The sequence below is a fragment of the Pteropus medius genome, unplaced genomic scaffold (genome assembly GCF_902729225.1).
Source record: "Pteropus medius unplaced genomic scaffold, Ma_sr-lr_union100, whole genome shotgun sequence".
Lineage (NCBI taxonomy): Eukaryota > Metazoa > Chordata > Mammalia > Chiroptera > Pteropodidae > Pteropus > Pteropus medius.
Genome location: NW_024350319.1, coordinates 20,961,779 through 20,981,697, shown reverse-complemented (window position 1 = coordinate 20,981,697; position 19,919 = coordinate 20,961,779). Strand labels below are relative to the sequence as shown.

The window sequence follows — 19,919 nt, the reverse complement described above, 5'->3', positions numbered from 1 at the left end:
AATATCCTGTAATTCTTGAAACTCTCTTTCCCATTGTTATAGTCACTACTTCTGCGGAAGCTATTCTTCTGTCTTACTCTACAAGTTCTCTTACTCAATTTTCACCTAAATTAAGGTCTTTATCATTGGCCTTCTGCCACTCTCAAACTGTGAATCCTTGTGTGATCTCATCACTATCCATGATAACTTTGAAAATGTTTTAATAATTTCTTCCTGTGCAACTAGAAACTCACTAATCCATCTTCCACTCAAAGCAATGTTCAGGTTCATAGCAAGGCATGAAGCCTGACTACTGAGCAGACTGTGAAGATAAGGATTGCTTACCATAGCTCACCATTGTTCACCACAGTGCCAACTAGTGACTCTAGCATTGAGTCTGAAATGTGCTTTTGGCACTGCCACCTCTCAACTGTTTATTTATTCTTTGTTGAAAACTTGTTAACCTTTCCCAATCTCAGCCAATGATTACTTTCAGCTAGTATTTAGGACAACACAAAAGTGTCAGCTATATCTAGACATAGTTCTGAAAAATAGCAAAGAAGTTACAATGACAGTGAAAAATTAAATTTCTCTACCAAAATTAATTTTAATTTTACTTTGGACTCTTAAGAAGGAAAATAAAACAAAATAATAATTCATTGGAAGTTTATCATGGTGAAAAGTGGGTATAATCTTTAAATACTGCTATTGATAATATTTACCAATATATCGATAGAATAGTGTCAAAAGAGTATGTAATATTGAAAAAGAATATTTGATTAAATATCATTACACTTTAAAGTGGTCTATGTTTGAGTTATTTTTAGCCATAAAACTTTATTAGAAAAACTTTTAATGTATATATTATTTAAAGATTGCAGAATGGCTTTCAAGTGGTGAAAGACCTGCTGTATGTCTGAAAATGGATGAGAGATATAGACCAGTGAAACTTCGGAAAGTGGTCCTTGGATTTCCTTCCAGTAGTAACCAAACTGAATTTAAGTTCGATTTAGCCCTCAACTACAAAATCGCCAGTGTTATACAAACGTACTCTGATCAGAAACCTGCACTTGTGGTATGCATTATTGTTTGCTTATTTTTCAGTGTAATGTTCAGTTTTTTTATATAATTAATACAGAAATTATTGATTCATTTTTAGTTCTGTGCAACAAGAAAAGGTGTGCAACAGGCTGCTTCTGTTCTTGTGAAAGGTGCTAAGTTTATTATGACTGTGGAACAGAAACAGAGGTATATTTTTTCATTTTTTTCTTGGTGGTAGAAAGATTTGTAGGGATTGCCTAGATGAGATGAGAAAACTGGCTTCATTCCTTAACCTTTTCAAGTTACTGACCTCTCCAAGCCTCAGTTTCCTTATCTGTAAAATAAGGATAATAGTAACTTGGAAGATTGAGATAATGAATCTTAGTACAACTATGATCCTGTCTTCTTTATTTCATAGCCAGGTTTCCTGAAAGATTGTTAATATTGCTATTTTCATTTTATTTGTCCACTTTCAATCCAACATCTGTTGTAATCTTTTACTAAATGGGGAATCTTTCTAATCTCTCAGGAGCCTCTGACACATTTGACCACTCCCACCTTATTTAAAAACTGGACTCTACTTCCATTATCATCATATACCAAGTTTCTTCCTGCTTTGCTGACAACTCTCTGTCCTTTTTTCACTTCTCCTACCCAACTCTCAACTTTTTAACCCTTAAAATGTTAACATTCTAGGGGTTCTATCCAAGATTTAGTCTTTCTAATTCCACATTCCTAGGTATTTGTATCTGTCCCATAGGTTTAAAGACTATATGTACACATATATTTATATATGTCTGTGACTTCCTAAATTTATAGCTCCAATCTAGACCTCCATTCTGAGCTCCATGTCTACAGTCCATCTGCCTAACTGACATCTCCAATTGTATGTCTATGGGAATCTCAAACTTAATTTGTCCAAAATAGAACCTTGGCTCTTTCAAACTAGCTTCTCTTTCAGTGTTCCCCATCTTAATTATACATCATTTCCCTAATAGCTTACAGCAGAAACCTATCGTTGTTATCCCCCTCACTTTCTTCCCCACAGGCAATTACTAAATCCTATTTATTCTTTCTTTTAAATATATCTCATATTATTTTGTCTCCATCAGCATAGCCACCACACTAGTTCAAATCACTATTAATCTCTTGCCTTTTATCTGTTGGTGAGGCACATACTCTTATCCCGCTTTAGTCTATTATCTGTATAACAGAGTGATTGTTTAAAATTGCAAAGCTAAATGTCAGTTTCCTGCCTAAAACCGTTTAATAGTTTCTTATTGTCAATAAGATAAAATCTGAAATCCTTAATCCTGCAATACCTGTATAATTTGATGTCTAGCTAATTCTCCAGACTTATCATGACCATGCTCCCCCTTCTCTCACTATAGTCAAGCCATATTGGCCTCTCAGTTCTGTAATACACCAAAGTGTTATCCTGCACAGGGATTTCCTGCATTGTGTTTTCTTTGCCTGAATGGTTTTTTACCTAACTCATCCATCCTTCAAGTTTCACCTTTAATATCATTTTTCTGTGATTCTCAGTTACCCATTTACTTTTATAGGTACCCTGTACTTTTATTTCATAGCACTTATTATTATAATAAATAATCTTGTTTAATTGTTATTTTAATATCTGTTCTAATTATAAGATTTTAAACTTAATTGAGGAAAGAGGACTTACCACTTAATCTTAGCAGGTCTCAGCAGAGTGCTAGTCCATGGTTACTCCTTAATGAATATTAGCTTCTTCTTATTAATAACAATTTTTAGGAACCAAACATGTTTAGTGGTAGATCTCAGACTAAAATTGGATTGGATAGTTACATGTGGATATGAGCAGATAATGATTTTTCTATCTAATTTTGTGTGGGAGGTGATGTACTTTTCTCTACTTTAGATCAGATCAGCTTTCCAATTACCAGTCTATCTATCCTGTGGCTATCACCTGTGGTCACTTTGTCAACCAAAGATGTATACCAAGCCTAGAAGACACCACTCTGGTTTTTTGGCATTCTTTAGCTTTCCATCCACTAAAAAAGATTGATCTCTAGACATTTATCCCATTAAAGAGTTACAGGTGTAGCCACCTATTTATATTCTGTATACTATTTTCCCAATTTTACTTCCACTTCAAGGATTTAATTTGATCCCCTTAATTTGATATAGTTACTGCCATATGCAAAACAAACAAACAACAACAACAACAACAAAACTCTAGAGTGTGAAGCATGTAGAGAAGTGCTTTTATTATAAACATCACAAAACATGATTAGACAGTAAGATACAGTAGAGAGCCAGAAAGAGTGAAAGAAACTAACAAAGAGCTTACAGCCAAAAAGTAGATGGCCTCTGAGATTTGGATAGAAAGGAAGACAGTGAAATTAATGCTAACAACATAATAATAACATAGATTTCTTTCTACTCACCTCTTTGTTTTATACTCCAAAGCATGTTTATTTTATAGTCTTTTACTAGGAACAATAAACAGTTGAATAGAATCTCACTTATATGTTCTGCTTTTGCTTCATCCCTGAGAAAAGCATAAGTAAAAAAGGAATAGAATGCCATTTTGAGTTGGTTGTAGACTAGGGAAAGAGACTACTGCTTATGTCAATTTACTTTAACCAGTCACATTCTAGCAACTCTCAAAAGACTTCTTTTTGCACATCAACTCCCAGATTCTGTTACTAAGGTTTCTAAACCTGTCTAACATGCCCATCATTTTTTTACTCTGGTCTCTTTAGCTTTATATTAAATATTTTTTCTGTTGTATCATGAATTTAAATAACAAAATATTTCTATATTTTGAAGTTTTTTGGTTAACTTCAGGAAGTTAATTGTTAGTTTTCTCATAGTGAGAAGGCTTTCCTGAGCTTTTGGTTTTAATCAGAAGATCCCTTGGCTATTTATGGCCAGTGATCAAGTTTATTGGGGAAATGTATACATCCATTAGGTCATTTTTCTGGCAAAAGCCTTTTCTATAATCAAATCATGATTGATAGCTTTCATACCAGCTGTACTGGTTTTATAATATTCTTGATTATTAATTTTCTAAATTTTTTTTTAACAAAGATGGGGTTTCAAAAACAAGTTGACCAGTTAGTTATAAAAATTAGTAATAGAGTAAAGGTAAAACTGGAATTTAAAAAAAGTATAGGTATAAATCTATTAAGTAGCTATGAGTTTGGAACTTTCTACCTGTTGGGTGAATAAATTAGTTGATCAGGTTGGGCTATGTGACGTTTAGTCAGAAACAGATGTGGCTGTCAAGTAATGAGACTTCTTTTCTTGCTCATAAACTAACTCTGAAGGCAGTTTTTAAAAACTTACAGAATTCTGTATTCAATGGTGGCATCATTCACTTAGAAAACTATATAGCCTCCTATGGTGAATACTTAATAATTAATTAGCATTTTGATTTAAACATATCTATATGAGTAAGGAACTGAAATAGGTAGTATTTAAGTACCTTAAAACTAATGTATAGTTGATAGATGGTCACAGGGGTGGGGAGCATGGCATAGGGAATTCAGTTAGCATTAATGTGTTGGCTAGGTGGAAAACCAGGGGAGAGAAGAAACAATCAGGGGGATCATTTATAAACTATATAAATCTCTAACCAATGCACTGTATACTTGAAACTAATTAAAATAAAGGAAACAAACAAACAAAAAAGCTAATGTACTCAATCCCCTCCCTTTTACCCTGTTCTCGGCTGGAGACAAATTAGCTTGTTTTGTTTCAGGTAATCATTTTCCTACACAGAAGCATATAGCATAATTCCTTTTTTCATTTCTCACTCTTATCTAGTTACTTAAAGAAAATTTCTGTCTCCTTCAATTCTCTTCTTTCTTTACTCTTTGTCTTTTTACTCTTTCTTTATCCCTTTTTTTATTCCTGTTTCCCCACCCCCAACCCCACCCCTGGAATAAAATGCTGTTATTAAAAACAACATGAACTGTTGAATTGCAGTGCTGCCACTTTTACCAGCTGTGTACCATTGGGCATATTACTTAACTTCTTTCAGCTTCAATAGCTTATTCAGGGTTAGATATATGAGAATCAACTATCACACCATATTATTGTGAGAATTAAACAAGACAACATATCTAAGACACCTAACAGTGCATAGCACAGGGTTTGTGCTTAATACTAATATGTCCTTTCCTTTTGCCCTCTTGTCATTACATTATAAATCCTTTAAAAAGTTATGAATGTTATATTAAAAATAATGTCTGCGATAAGGGAATGGAAAAACATAAATTTGGAAGTTCTTAGACATAATTAAGAACCGACCCTACCAACCTGCAAAATCTTCAGAAGTACTCAGAAATCCATTTCAAGTTGTGAAGAAAAACTTTCTTCCTCTTCTCTTCTAAACTAGTTTTAAATGCCATTTTAAATGCCATAACTCAGACACAATAAACAACAATTTCTTATTTCCATCTGTTTTGGTTTACTTACTAGTGATACAGTAGAGGTTTAAAAATTGTTATTCGCTACAAATATTTTTCAGCAAATTATGAGAGTAAACTTATATTTTGACGCATGAACATAATCACTATTTATGTTTTTTCCTGTGGAAAGTGAGTTTTCTAAATTCCCGATTTAAAAGTGAGCTTCAATGTTACTGCTAAAAAATTAGAGACTTTTTTTTTTTTTCAAATTTGTACCCTTTTACCAACCTTTCTCTATTTTCTCCTCACTCCCAGCCCTTGGTAGCCACTTTTCTACTGTTTATATAAGTTTGACTTTTTTTTAGATTTCACATATAAGTGATACCATACAGTGTTTATCTTTCTCTTTCTGGCTAATTTCACTTAGCATCATGCTCTCTAGGTTCATCATGTTGTCATGACAGCTATAACATGTTATCCATGTATATACCGCATGTTCTTTATACATCCATCTGTTGACAGACACTTAGGTTGTTTCCATACTTGACTATTGTGAATAATGCTGCAATGAACATGTAAGTACGGCTATCTCTTTGAGATGCTGATTATGTATCCTTTGGATATAACCCAGAGTGGGATTGCTGGGTCATATAGTGGTTCTATTTTTAAGTTTTTTAGGAACCTCCATACTATATTTCATGGTGGCTGCACCAGTTTATATTTCCACCAACAGCGCACAGGGCTTTCTTTTCTCCACATCTTTGCCAGCACTTAATATCTCTTGTCTTTTTGATAATAGCTATTCTAACAGGTATGTGGTACAATATAATTGTGGTTTTGAATTGCATTTTCCCAATGATTAGTGATGTTGAGCACCTTTTCATGTACTGTTGGACATTTGTATGTCTTCTTTGGAAAAGTTCCTATTCAGATTCTTTGCCCATTTTTTAATTAGGTTATTTGATTTTTGCTGGGTTATAAAATTAGGGACTTCTGAGTATGAAAGTTAGTATGAAACTTCTTGAAGACAGTTTTCAAATAATGATATTGTGAAAATGTTTTGATATCTATAAGCTTCAAATTAATTAATAAACAAGATTTTGATGTTCATGGGAATAACTCAATAATTTTGTGGTATTTTATATAGGTTACAGAAGTGTGCATATTCCATAAGAGATTCAAAACTGAAAGGTAGGTTTAGAGATAATTTTTAAATAGCATTTCAGCTATAGATAAAGTGTCAGTTACTGTTGAAATATTAACAGTACATAACAGATGATATATTTCTATTACAGATATCTTAATATATGGTATTGCTTATCATCATGCTGGTATGGAGCTATCAGATAGAAAAGTAGTTGAAGGAGCTTTTATTGTTGGAGATCTACCAGTTCTTTGTAAGTAAAATATATTCTTGTGGCTATTAGAATATATTTTGGAAAATTATTTTTAAGAGGAAAAAAAAGCTTAAGTATTCTGACTTATTTCTGCTTTTCTCCCAAATCCAAAATTATGTAACTATCCATGGATATACATGCTATAGTAAACTCTTTGGCAGTTTTAGTTCTTTATCATGTTACTGAACATAACGCAATTTGAAAAGTTAGACTTCAACAATTTCTTAGCTTTAATATATATTATTTTATATTGTAATGTTATTTTTTCTTTTTAAATAAGTTCCCCATATATGAGTCTTTATTATATTTATAAGAACATATGTATATCTTTTATAAGAAAATGTCTACCTGAAGCAGTAAAATTATATGTCTTAAAAGTAACATTCCTTAATCCAATACAGTTACTACCAGTACTTTGGCTATGGGAGTAAACTTACCTGCTCACCTAGTAGTTATAAAATCTACAATGCATTATGCTGGAGGAGTGTTTGAAGAGTACAGTGAAACAGATATTCTACAGATGATTGGTAGAGCTGGTCGACCTCAAGTAAGAGACAGTATTTTACTTTTTGTAACCTATTTTAAAGACAAGGTAAAAAGCAAAAAAATTTTTCTTGCATAATTTTTGTTAAACAAAAGATTAAGATTTCATATTTGGATGAAGTTTAGAAATAAATTTAACTGAGAAAATCTAATTTAATGGAGGAATAGAAGTAAAAGAAGTCTCACCAAAGGAGATATACTCCCTCCACTGTTCGAGATTACATTGGTTGATGAATGGTTGAATTTATGAATGTGTATGCTGTTAAAAGGCTTTTTTTGTTTTGAGGTTTTTTTTTGTTTTTGTTTTTACTCTGAATGAGGATACTATTGGCATGTTGTATGGGACAGTTTTTCTTTGTGTAGGACTGTCATGCATTGCAGAATATGTAGCATCCCTGGATCCTATCACAAAATGCCAGTAATGCTCCCCAGCTATTGTGACAATTAAAAATCAGCCCATACACATCACAAAATATGCCTTACTGTGACAAATACTTGAATAAAAATGTCAGTTATATAGATACTAAGGGATCATTTACAAAGAATATCTTTCAAAAAATGTCAAGATATTGTTGTACAAATCTCTAATTTTTATAGGCTAAATTAGATTACATGTAAACTACATCAAATATTACAACTTGTATTCAGGTACCTAAGATTGTTTTGATTTCACCACTGACAAAATTATGTTTCACTGAAACCAAAGTGGTATTTTTACATCTCTGCTACTGAGAAGTTTTTAGATTATATTTTCATTAACATTCAAGTTCAGAAGCATTTTTAAGGCCTTTTTGACCTGTAGTTTAAGACTGTTTAATATAAAATCAAGGAACTGTTTAATATAAAATCAAAGTCTTGAGTTATTGAAGAAGACTGATATCAACTAGTTCTCTTCTTTACTAAATTTCTGTGTTTGTGTGTGTACATTTGTGTGTGTTTTTTTCCAGTTTGATACTACAGCTACTGCAGTTATTATGACTCGATTAAGTACAAGAGAGAAGTATATTCAAATGTTAGCTTGTAGTGACACTGTAGAAAGCAGGTAATACAAAAAATATTCTAAAATGATATCGTTTATATAGCCCATATTTTTTCTTTTAATATATTAAAAGGAAATTTGGTTAGGGACTTTTTTCTAAGACCATTTACCTGAAACTTTTCAATAATCTAACTTGAAAATTTGTGTCCTTTTAAGAAATTTAACAGTTAAAAACGAATTTTTATTAAGCAGTGTTTCTTAGCATGTGTTATTATTTGTCTTTATTATAAAAGACAAAATTAAGAGGAGGAATATAATTTTCATATCTCTTTACATCTTTAAAACTTGTTTAATGATAGGCAGTCTAAAACCTTTATTAATAAAGTATTTGATTATAATACTCTTAGAGAAAATAGGATATAATTCACTCCCTACCATTTTTTTAGATTTTATTTTTTTAAGTTTATTTTTAATTGTAGTTGACATATAACATACCATATTCTATTAGTTTCAGGTGTACAACATAGTGATTCAACATTATATACCTTATAAAGTGATCATTACAATAAGTCTAGTAACCATCTATTACCATACATAGTTATTACCATATTATTAACTCTTTTCCCTATGCTGTATATTACATCCCCATGACTTATTTTATAACTGGAAGTTCGTACTTCTTAATCTCTTTCCCCTTTTCTGCCCAACCCTCCACCCTCTTTTTTCTGGCAATCATTTCTTTGTTCTCTGTATCTATGAATTTGTTTCTATTTCATTTTGTTTTGTTTTTTTTTTAGATTCCACATATAAGTGAAATCATATGGTATTTGTCTTCCTCTGTCCAACTTATTTCACTCAACATAATACTCTCTAGGTTCATCCATGTTGTCACAAATGGCAAGATTTCATTATTTTTTATGACTCAGTAATATTTTATTTTATATATGTACCACATCTTCTTTTCTCTTCATGTATTGATGGACACTTAGGTTGCTTCCATATCTTGGCTATTGCAAACAATGCTGCAGTGAACATAGGGGTGCTTATATCTTTCTCAATTAGTGTTTTTTTGTTTTCTTCAGTTAAATACCCAGAAGTGGAATTGCTGGATCATTTGGTAGTTCTACTTTTAATTTTTCGAGGACTCTCCATATTGTTTTTCTTAGTGACTGCACTAGTTTACAGTTACTCCAACAGTGTACAAGGGTTCCCTTTTCTCCACATTTTCTCCAAAACTTGTTATTTGTTGTCATTCCCACCCTGTTTTAAAGCAATAATGTCTTCTAGAGATATGGAATTGAGAGAAATATTTGTGATAGTTGAACTGGCTTTTAATGGTTTTCTCTTGTATTTTTGAAAATTATGATATCTTTCATTAATAAAGTAGCAATGAGTATATCGTTCTATTATATTATTGAATTATTCAAAATATTATTGAAGTTTTTAAACAGTAAGAGCTATGGCATTGAAATATTTATTACTAATGCAAAACTTTTTTTCCCATTAGTTTACACAAACATCTTATTGAACATTTAAATGCAGAGATAGTATTGCATACCATCACAGATGTGAATATTGCTTTGGAATGGATACGGTCAACTTTGCTTTATATCAGAGCGTTGAAAAATCCATCTCATTATGGTTTGTTACTTTTACTTGGAAAAGTAGTAATTTTTTCAAGCCATTTGGGCCTATAATTATTTTAATAGGTCACAGAATAGATTACAGAAACTAATAGGTAACAGAAACAAAAGTAACAGTAGTCATAAATACATTTAGAGCCAAAAGTAGACAAATATGAGAAATCTTTATTTCACTTATAGTGTTTCAGTAATGTTTGAAATTAGCACCATTAAAAATAGACATTTTAGAAAATAATTAAAATGCCTAAAATTATTTAAGTTAAAGTTAAAAAAAGTCTTGAATTTTATTTGAATTGGTGCTCAAATCAAAGTATATAGTACTCCTATTGCTGCTGGTATTTTCATTCTGCTTCTAAAACTAACACACATCTGGTTACATTGCTTCTAGAGGATTCTTTCATGTGGATAGGTTAGAAAATAAAAATACTTGAGATAACTGAATATCAAATTAAAATCTGATGTGTTGTAATACCACTTAATGGACACAGTTTAAAAACTTTCAGAGCTCTAGGAAAAAAAGTAGATACAGTATTCCTGGTCACTGTTATACAATCAAATAAACAAAAGAGAAGCCAACTGATATAGAGATGATTTCACAACAGTGGTTATTTTTTATAAATGTTTAGTCTTGTTTTAATTCATAAGCTATTTTTTTTCTGTTTAAGATTTAATTAGACTACTCTTTTCTAGTTAGTGTATAAACTGAGCCTATCAAAATGAATTAAGTCCATTCTATTTTATTTTTTACAAATTTTTATAATTTTATATAGGTTTTGCACTTGGATTGAACAAAGATGGAATTGAAGCAAAATTACAAGGTTAGATGTATTTCCTTCTTAAAAAATTATATTATATAAATTCTAATGAAAAATGTCAGTTACTGTGTAAGTAGGAATACTCTTGTAATTTTTTTTTTAAGTAAACTTGTTTGAAGAAAAATATATGAACTATTTTTCACACGAAAATAAAGCTTGGCACATGTACTTTTTAAGAATTAATCTATTAATTTTATCAGACTATTTTCATTTGTACAGTATGTTAACTTTGTATTTTTTAAATGACTCTGGTCTTTGAAAATGTTGCATATAGACACATAACTCTTTATTTTTCTTTTCTAGTTTAATTTGATTATGGACTTCTTATCCTAACCTGTGTTAATGATATGTGCCTATCAAACCCCAGCATTATTTTTTAATCACTCAATATTTTATAAACTATCTTTTAAAATATCAAAAGATTGTTGAGCTTTTATTAGGATTAAAAATTGCAACCTCTTCATTATATTAAGTCTCTCTTCCAGTAAAAGAAAAAATATTAGATCCTCTAAAAATACTTAGCCAATTTTAATTTATTCTCTACTTGGATATACACATATGGCAAATAAAAATGCAAAGATAAGGATGAAGTAGTAAAATTATATTGCTTAAAGCAGCAGTCCTCAAACTTTTTGGCACCAGGGACCAGTGCTCCTGTGAGAATCTAATGCCTGATGATCTGAGGTGAAGTTGAGGTGGTCATGCTAGCACTGGGAAGTGACTGCAAATATAGATGAAGCTTCACTGGCTTGCCACTCACCTCCTGCTATGTGGCCCCGTTCCTAACAGGCATGGACCAGTACTGGTCTATGGCCCAAGGTTTGGGGACCCCTGACTTAAAAAAATAAATATATTGTTGAAACATGATGATAAGCAATATCATATATTCATGACTCTGCTGTTGAGAAACAGATCTGTAAAATGGTTGTATTTTCCTTTATCGACCAATTTTGTAATGTTTTTAAAGCATATATCTTGATCATAATGATCAAATACACATAAGAAATCAGACGGTCCAAGAGATATCTTGCTGTAGTCTGATAACTGTAATAATTTAACTTATGTTAAATTGGCAGACTCACAGTTTATATTTACCTTATCTTCAGTCATTATAAGGTAGCTAAGTTTTGCCTACAAAGATTAGCCAAATTTATTTAATTGAGCTGAATATAATGTTTTGGTATCCTTGGAGGTCTGCCTTAAATCTGTTAGGAAGGATCATTAGTGTAGAATATGTTGTTTCCTAAATTTGGTTTTACTTTCTTGCTCAATATCCTCCATCACTCTTAGAATACAATGTGAACTTTCATCGGAGCCCACAAAATTCTACTTGATATCTTCCTATTTCACTGACTTGATGATCTCTTGTCGCTTTCCCCTCTTTTATTCTAGTTTCTTTCAGCTGGCTATCATTCCCTAGATCCTTTCACAGCTTTATTTTCCTTCATAGTACCTTTTAATACCTGAAACTGTATAATGTATTATTTGTTTGTTTATTAATTGCTTTCTTCAGTAAAATATAAGTTCTATAGAGAAGGAACCTTGTCTTGCTCACTGCTATAAACCTAAAGCTTAGACTAGTGCTCAACATATATAGTAAGAATTCTTTTTTGGATGATTAATTTACTTGTTAATAGTGGATAATTTAGAAAAGTAGCAAGGACTTCTCAAATCTTGCTTAACCAAACACTTAAACTATCAAGCTGTCTAAGCCATGTTGCTTAAACCAAAGTATTTCCCAAAGAACCTTGCTTTCTAAGGGCTGTGTTTTTTTGAGCAGCCACTTTATTTAAACTTGAAAAGTTCTGGTATTCCCACTCTCTGCTATGAACTATCTTTAATCTCCTGGGCTTTATACATGGAACAGAGCAAGCATTAAGCAGCAGACTACTACAATTTCTCTTATCCCCATCAATCAGTGAGAGTAAACTTGCATTGCTTCCTTGAGGTTTCTTTAAGTAGTGATAGTAGCATATTTAGATAAGCTGAAATAAATACTAAAAGCATTGGCTAAAGTAGTCATAAATGGTTGCCTCAAGATAGTGGCAAACTCAGAGGAGGGAGAAATACTGGTGCTTTTTGGAACAGTCTTAGAGCTATTTGACTCTTTGTACTTTGTATATATATATATATTGTTAATAAAAGTTAGAAAAAGAAAAGAAAAATAAAAACCATTGCCTTAATAGAAGTCAGATAGCAAAGTGGTTACTTAGACCTCGAGCAAGTTACTTAGCTTCTCTATTCTTTAGTTTTCTAACTTGTTTATGAAATAATCTTAATATTACCTACCTTATTGAATTATTTTGAGGATTAAATGAGATAATACAAATATTTTAAAAGCTCCAAGTTGTAAATGTTATTTTATTGCTTATCAAGTGTTATCTTTATTATTTATATTATTGTTACTATTAGAAAATTTTAAATATTAGTTGGCTCTTTTATTTAAATGAACTTTTTCTTACCACTCAAGTAGGGGTTACAGTTCTTCCTACAGCAATTACACAGAAATACAGCTTTCATATATTTAACAATAAATTTTATTTTGTGCTGCTTCCTTATTTTGCTATAATAGAAATGTGTTTTCTATAATTGAACAGAATTATGTTTGAAGAATCTGAATGATTTATCATCTCTGGACTTGATAACAATGGATGAAGGTGTTAATTTCAAACCCAATGGTAAATATTCCATCATTGCTAGTAAATTTAACAATTGCTAACTTAAGACTAAATAAGAAATTTTGCTCTATTAAAATTTAGATGATGGTGAAATTAAATTGTGATCTCAGTTCTCAACAGGTTATCATCATTATTAACATGATAAATTTATACAAGAGTCCTATTTATAAAATTAAAGAGCTTCTTTTTGACAGGCATAGAATTTGTCCTCACTGATTCTGGTGAGTTTTAGCAGAGGAGTGAAATGCTCACATCTTCGGATTGTTTCAAACCTGTTATAACTCTTGTAGATGTCCTTTTGCCAGTTCTTAATTCTTCAGTCATTGATTATCTGGATGATTATTTATGCTTGCTCGTGCCCACTCGCGCGCTCTCTCTCTCTCTCTCTGTCTCTCTCTCTCTCTTTCTCTCTCTCCTCCTCCCTCCCTCTCTCTCCCTCTCTCTCTGTGTTTCATTCTATTTAGAGTATAATATAACAGAGAGAGAGAGTATTTTACAGTTTTTAGCACTCATGATTAGAAATTTCTTGGGGGAAAATATTGACTTCATTATTCCAGCAGCTTAACATAAAATACACAAATCTAGCTGAACATAGCTAATTCTTCGTGGATTATAGTACTGTACATGATGCCCTTTTTGCCTGATCCTTTTCTAGGTCCAGGTTGACCATATATTTTGCCTTGAAAGTACATATTATACAATGCCCAATTTGAACATTTTGTTAGCCCCTACACTATCAAGCTACTTAAAAAAAAAAAACAATAAAGTGTTATATGTACGTATATACAATTTTATGAGTACTTAACATATCTTTTTAACTGTGGTGGTATTTTTATTAGGATTATTATTTAGTTTAGTGTTCTTATTATAAGGTTATGTGGATTTTTTAGTTCTTCACTATAATTTTTCCCATAAGCCCTGTTACATTTAGTATGCACTATTAGAGAATGCATGATTTTATAGGAATATCTATGCTGTACATTTATTGGAAATAAATATTTATGTAAGTGTACAGGAATACTATATATTTATTTAAGGCTAAGAATTTTTATTAGCTTTGATTTTTAATATTTTCATTATCAGTTATATTTTCTAATTTCCATTATGACTTCTTGTTTGACCTATGGATTGTTTCTCATCCAGGGAGTCCCTTGTCTTATGGGCCTACCTTAATATTCCTGCCATGCTCAGTCATTGGTTTGGAGCATCTCATTTAAAGTATGATCTCAGTGTGAACATGGTAATGGATTCAGAGCATAGCAGCTGGGGCCATCAGTCAGAGACACTTCTTGCAGTAGTGGATGTGAGAGGTGCATTCTGAGGATCTCCACCTCTACCCCTAACTCCCAACTTTATGACTTTTACTTTAAAATATCCCGAATTTGCTACTATGAGAATATTCATTTAAGGGCTGCATTGATAGCAAGTTACCTCTATTTCTTCTCTTTACATGCATATCTTTTTTAATTCTTCCCATTCCTTCTACCTTGACTCACATTCTTCATGGTTTTCTTTTTAGTTATTTTTATTACTTACTTAGAAAACCTTCATCCTTACTAAAGTGCCAGCAAGTATCAAGTCTTTTATCAAAACCTTTCATTTTCCCTAGCAGGGAGATAGCCTATATTAATTTATAAACACCTAAGATAAGAGGAGCATCTTTAAATACATCCTAAAGTTTAATATATTAGTTCCTTTGGTAACCATATTCTTGGTATCTTACACCCTGCTCTCAGAAGCTCCCTTTTATGAACCACTGCACTACCCATATTTTGGCTGAATATATTATATTCACCAGATTCCTAATTGAGAAAGTGGCTTTTAAGCTAGCCTGGCTACTTGTCTATTCCTGATTTGAGTTCTATCCACTGTACCATGGAATATCTAACTCTGATGGAATGTCAAATTCTTTTCATCAGCAAAACCTGTAGTACATACATAAACATTAATCTTTTCTTTGAGAAGCATTATGCCATTTACCTCTTCTCAACTGTTTTCTGTGTGTGTTCACAAGACTTGAAGATCTTTGTAATGTTTTGACAACTTATAATTGAAACTAGTAACCTTTTAAATGAATTATATTTCATTAATTCCTCCCACTCTATCTATCCCACTACCCACAACCAACCTGTTGTTCTAATTCTAAAACAATTTCTTTTCAAGCCCCAATTTAATTAAAATATTGCTCAAGAATTTTAAGTAGGCTTACATTATTTTACAAGCCAAAACCCAAATCTAAATTCCTTTTATAGCATTTCAAGGATCTTTCAGGGCCTTTGCAGTCTTATCATTCATCATGTTTGATAATAAATGTAAGCAACATTTATTTAATGTTAGACATTGTGCTAAGTAGTCTACATGTATTATAGCACTTAATCTTCACAGTAATCATCTGAGATACGACAAATATCTGTTAGTTCCACGTTACATTGAGAAACTAATAAAGTAACCTGCATGGGATCACCTACCAAATAAGTGGTGGAGGAAGGATTAGAAACAGGTCAATTTGACCTGAACTTGTAGTCATAGTCAAGCTATATGTTAATCAAGCTCTCTCTCATTACAATATTCTAACGATAGTCTTTTTAACTTTAGTCTTTTGATAAGCAAGTCTTGATTTTTCCTGAGGTCATAATGGCTTTATTTCCTTTTTGCCAAGGCATATTAGTTACTTTTAATCCTGCTCAAGACCCTTACCTCCACGAGGCCATCCCACACTGACCATTCTCTTAGGTTTAATTTTCTCCATATTTAAGTTTATGTATGTAAATATTATTATTAACTGGATTTTGTTCTCTAATCTAGCTATTTTGAATGTGGTTATCTCCCTAGCAAACTAGTAAGTTCTAGGGACTGTGTCTTCTTGATTTTGGGAGATGTCTTTTGTCTCTGGTATCATTACAGGTGCAGAATAGATGTTAAAGAAATTATTGTTCACTTCATGAAAAAGCAAGTTGTTTCAGCTGATGGAATGTTTATTTTTCCATCTTTTCCCACAGAGACAGGAAGATTGATGGCTTGGTATTACATTACATTTGAGACAGTGAAAAAGTTTTATACAATCAGTGGAAAGGAAACTTTATCAGATCTGGTAAATTAATTTTCACTAGAAAATAAATACATGATGATATAGTATAAAATAAGCTCAGGAAAACAACTAATTTGTATAGCTTATGTAATTTAAGAATGAATGAACAGAAAAGAAAGCATTTCTAATAGTGCTTATGTTTCTCTCTTTATATATATTTGGTCATGTGATGTGGAATATTATTTCTTAGCATATATTTTCAGTTGTATCTCTGTATCATAGCTAAGAAAATTTATATACATACCTAAAGTAGGGTTGGCAGCTACCTTTCAACTTACATGATAATGCCAATTACATTGGTCGTGGCTACCAAGTGTAATATGTTGAGAAAGATTTGAAGATGATGTGGCATGATATATTAGGAAAGTCTGCCAAGAGTGAGGGATGATGAGGAACACATGTGCCAGATAATTGCAACTCTTTCCTAAACCTTTTGAAACAGAATAACAATAACAGTAGAAACAGAATATATTGGTGATAGACCACAAAAAAATAACCGATTGTGGAGAAAATGGTAGTAAAAACATGTTGTAATAATGTATCAACAGTGGGGGCGACTTGGCAGTACAGCAGTGAATAGAACCATAGTCATGGTGTTGGTACCTGGTAACTGTATTGGTGCTTTCTTTCTTTACTGGGGACATGTATATGAAACGATATTTATATTTATTCTCAAATTTAAACCATTCGTTTTTATTTAAATTATCTAAGTTGATTATTTTTGTAAGATTATTATACTAAAAATTGTACAAAAATTGATGAGAAGTAGACTTTATTTATATGTAAATACTGTTTTTAACTAAGACGAAATCAAGAGTAGAAAATCCCTACTGTTAACATTAACTCATCTGATTTTAAGTTCAGTAAGTGTATAAGAGAATTAGAAAAGGTGTTAGTTTCATTTTACAGATTTAAGAAACCAAAGCACTGAGAGTGCTTTGCTTAAAGTCATCTGGCAGAACTAGGCTCTAGGATACAAATTTCTTAATGTCTAAAGCATTCTTTTCATTACAAAGTTAGCCTTAATCGAGATCATAATTTGCAAACTATAGAAAGGTGAATAATAATATAATAGCAGTAGTACCAAGAGTTACATTTATTCAGGGCTTACTTTGTGGTAGGCACTAGGCTGAATATTTTAAATTTTACCTTGTTAATCTTTAGAGTCTTAGTCCTAGTGTCTAGGACAATGTCTGGCATATAACAAGTGTTTGTAACATTTCTTGGTAAATGAATAAATGAATGCTTAAATAAGCAAAATGTATAGAGCAAATTTTTAACTCCGTTATGCTAAGTGATAAAACTGTGATGTCCGAAGGCCACATGAAAAATAAATACAGAGAATGCAGATAAGAGGAAAGAAGTAAAGAATGGACATAGTTAAATGGATAAATGCTGAAATTTTATAGGTCACAATGATAGCCAGCTGCAAGGAATTTCTAGATGTACGATTAAGGATAAATGAAAAGAAAACTCTGAATACTTTGAACAAAGATCCAAATCGGATAACTATCAGGTACAGAAATTAAATATATTTTAAATAATTTTACAAGATTTATTTAATTAAAATAAGTAATAATAATGAAAGTTTTGCCTTCTGTTTTTATTTACAGATTTCCAATGGAAGGAAGGATCAAAACAAGAGAAATGAAAGTAAATTGGTAAAGATAATTAATCATTAAATGTCTTAAAATACTAACTACCTGTTCATGATTCATATTTATGAAGATTTTTTAGTTTTAAAACTTATTTTAAATTTGTTTTCCTTAATACAAAATAACATGTTTACATAAAAATGAGACGGAATGTAGATGTGAAATTAATTTCCCAAAACTCAGACTTTCATTAAAATAGATGATTTGTGAATTTTTTAAACAACAAATATTTATTGAGAGTGTGTTTTGTTGAGGCAAGGTAGATAATAGAAGAAATGCTTCTCATCATTAGGATCTTTCAAGTTAGCTTAAATGAGAGCCACGCATATAAATATAATGGACAGTATGAAAACATGTGCAATAAATGTCTGTTGAATGATACTGTCATTCTGGGAGAGACAAATAGTGAAAGCAAAAATATGAGTGAAGGAATAGATATGTGACAGTAGGATGACTATTCTTCTAAGAAAGGAAGTTTGTATAGAGGAGTAGTAATCGGAGGAGTAAGCATGTTACATTATAACTTGTGACTTTTACCCAGTTTGTAAACACAAATGCAATGATATGTTAAGCCAAGTGCTTGGTTTTCTGAATATTTAGATCTTACAGTTAAACTTTTTGATTTAGATGATGCAATTTCAGGTGAAATGATTTTTTTATGTAGCTCAATTAAACCAGTCAGCCAAAGAATTTAATTTTCTTCCTTAGAGGTCACTCTTTCTCTGGGATACTCCCTAACATTTCATTGAATGTTATCTCCCAAATACCTTGATGTCTCAGAAACAAACTTCTCACTGTTGTATGCAGCTCATCAGACCAATCTGTAGCTTGGACAACAGAAGTTAATGTTCTGTTTCTTAGCTGTATTTCTCTAGAAATTCTAATTCCTTAGAGATCGTAGAGATCTTAGAGATCATATAGCACAGTCCTCCCATTTTGCAAATGAAGTAAGTGATGCCCAGATAAGTTGTGACTTGCCCAAGGTTATGCTGCTAAACTGGGGACTGATCTCAAACTAGACCTAGGTCTCTTGATTCTCTGAATAGTTTTTCTGATATACTCAATTGCACCAATGATTGAATCATATCAAAGCATCTTCTTGAGAACTCTCTATTTGCAATTAAAGTGCTTTCATTTACCTTGCCTTACATTAGGCATACATTCTCTTGATTGATTAAAATTGATGACTTTATAATTGTTTTAAATGTATCATAATTTAGTTGCCCATTATTATTCCCCACCTTTATGCATCTACTTGAGCTTGACCAGGGACAAAGAATGTGTATGGGGTCCTTCCTAATCCAGAATGTACAGTCTTTTGGTGGGTGATAATGGCTAATAGTTACCACTTTCACGTCTCCCTCATATCCCAGTAACTTTGTTAAATTTCAAATGTTAATTCTCTTAGTTTAATATTTCCATCCTTCAAGTTTCTGTCCTTTACTTTAAGGCTATTTTTTATTTTTCATAACTTTAATTCCCGGTCTTTTGTCTTCAGCACTTGCTCTGTTTTCTTTAACTGGTATTTTTTAATGAACTCAGGATATCTTACAAATCGGTGATTTCTTTTCTTATGCATTTGTTTCTTGTTATATATAAGTAAGGCATGGCTTCATTTTTAAAGAGTCAAAAATAAAATTTATAAAGCACCAAGTAAGGTCTCCCTTGACTCTCTTTCTTTCCTAAAAGTAACTATTATCA

General features: G+C 31.6%; 1 protein-coding gene across 1 annotated transcript in view; it reads left to right on the top strand.

Annotated features, from left to right (window-relative positions):
• HFM1 (helicase for meiosis 1) overlaps window positions 1-19,919 on the top strand; it is an 81,994-nt gene that overhangs the window by 26,834 nt on the left and 35,241 nt on the right. The window contains exons 12-23 of the mRNA XM_039838811.1: window positions 854-1,054; window positions 1,139-1,227; window positions 6,568-6,611; window positions 6,716-6,817; window positions 7,219-7,364; window positions 8,308-8,402; window positions 9,847-9,980; window positions 10,753-10,800; window positions 13,395-13,475; window positions 16,475-16,566; window positions 17,973-18,079; window positions 18,177-18,224. Coding sequence (XP_039694745.1) covers window positions 854-1,054; window positions 1,139-1,227; window positions 6,568-6,611; window positions 6,716-6,817; window positions 7,219-7,364; window positions 8,308-8,402; window positions 9,847-9,980; window positions 10,753-10,800; window positions 13,395-13,475; window positions 16,475-16,566; window positions 17,973-18,079; window positions 18,177-18,224 — 1,187 coding nt within the window. The remainder of the gene's footprint in view (window positions 1-853; window positions 1,055-1,138; window positions 1,228-6,567; window positions 6,612-6,715; window positions 6,818-7,218; window positions 7,365-8,307; window positions 8,403-9,846; window positions 9,981-10,752; window positions 10,801-13,394; window positions 13,476-16,474; window positions 16,567-17,972; window positions 18,080-18,176; window positions 18,225-19,919) is intronic.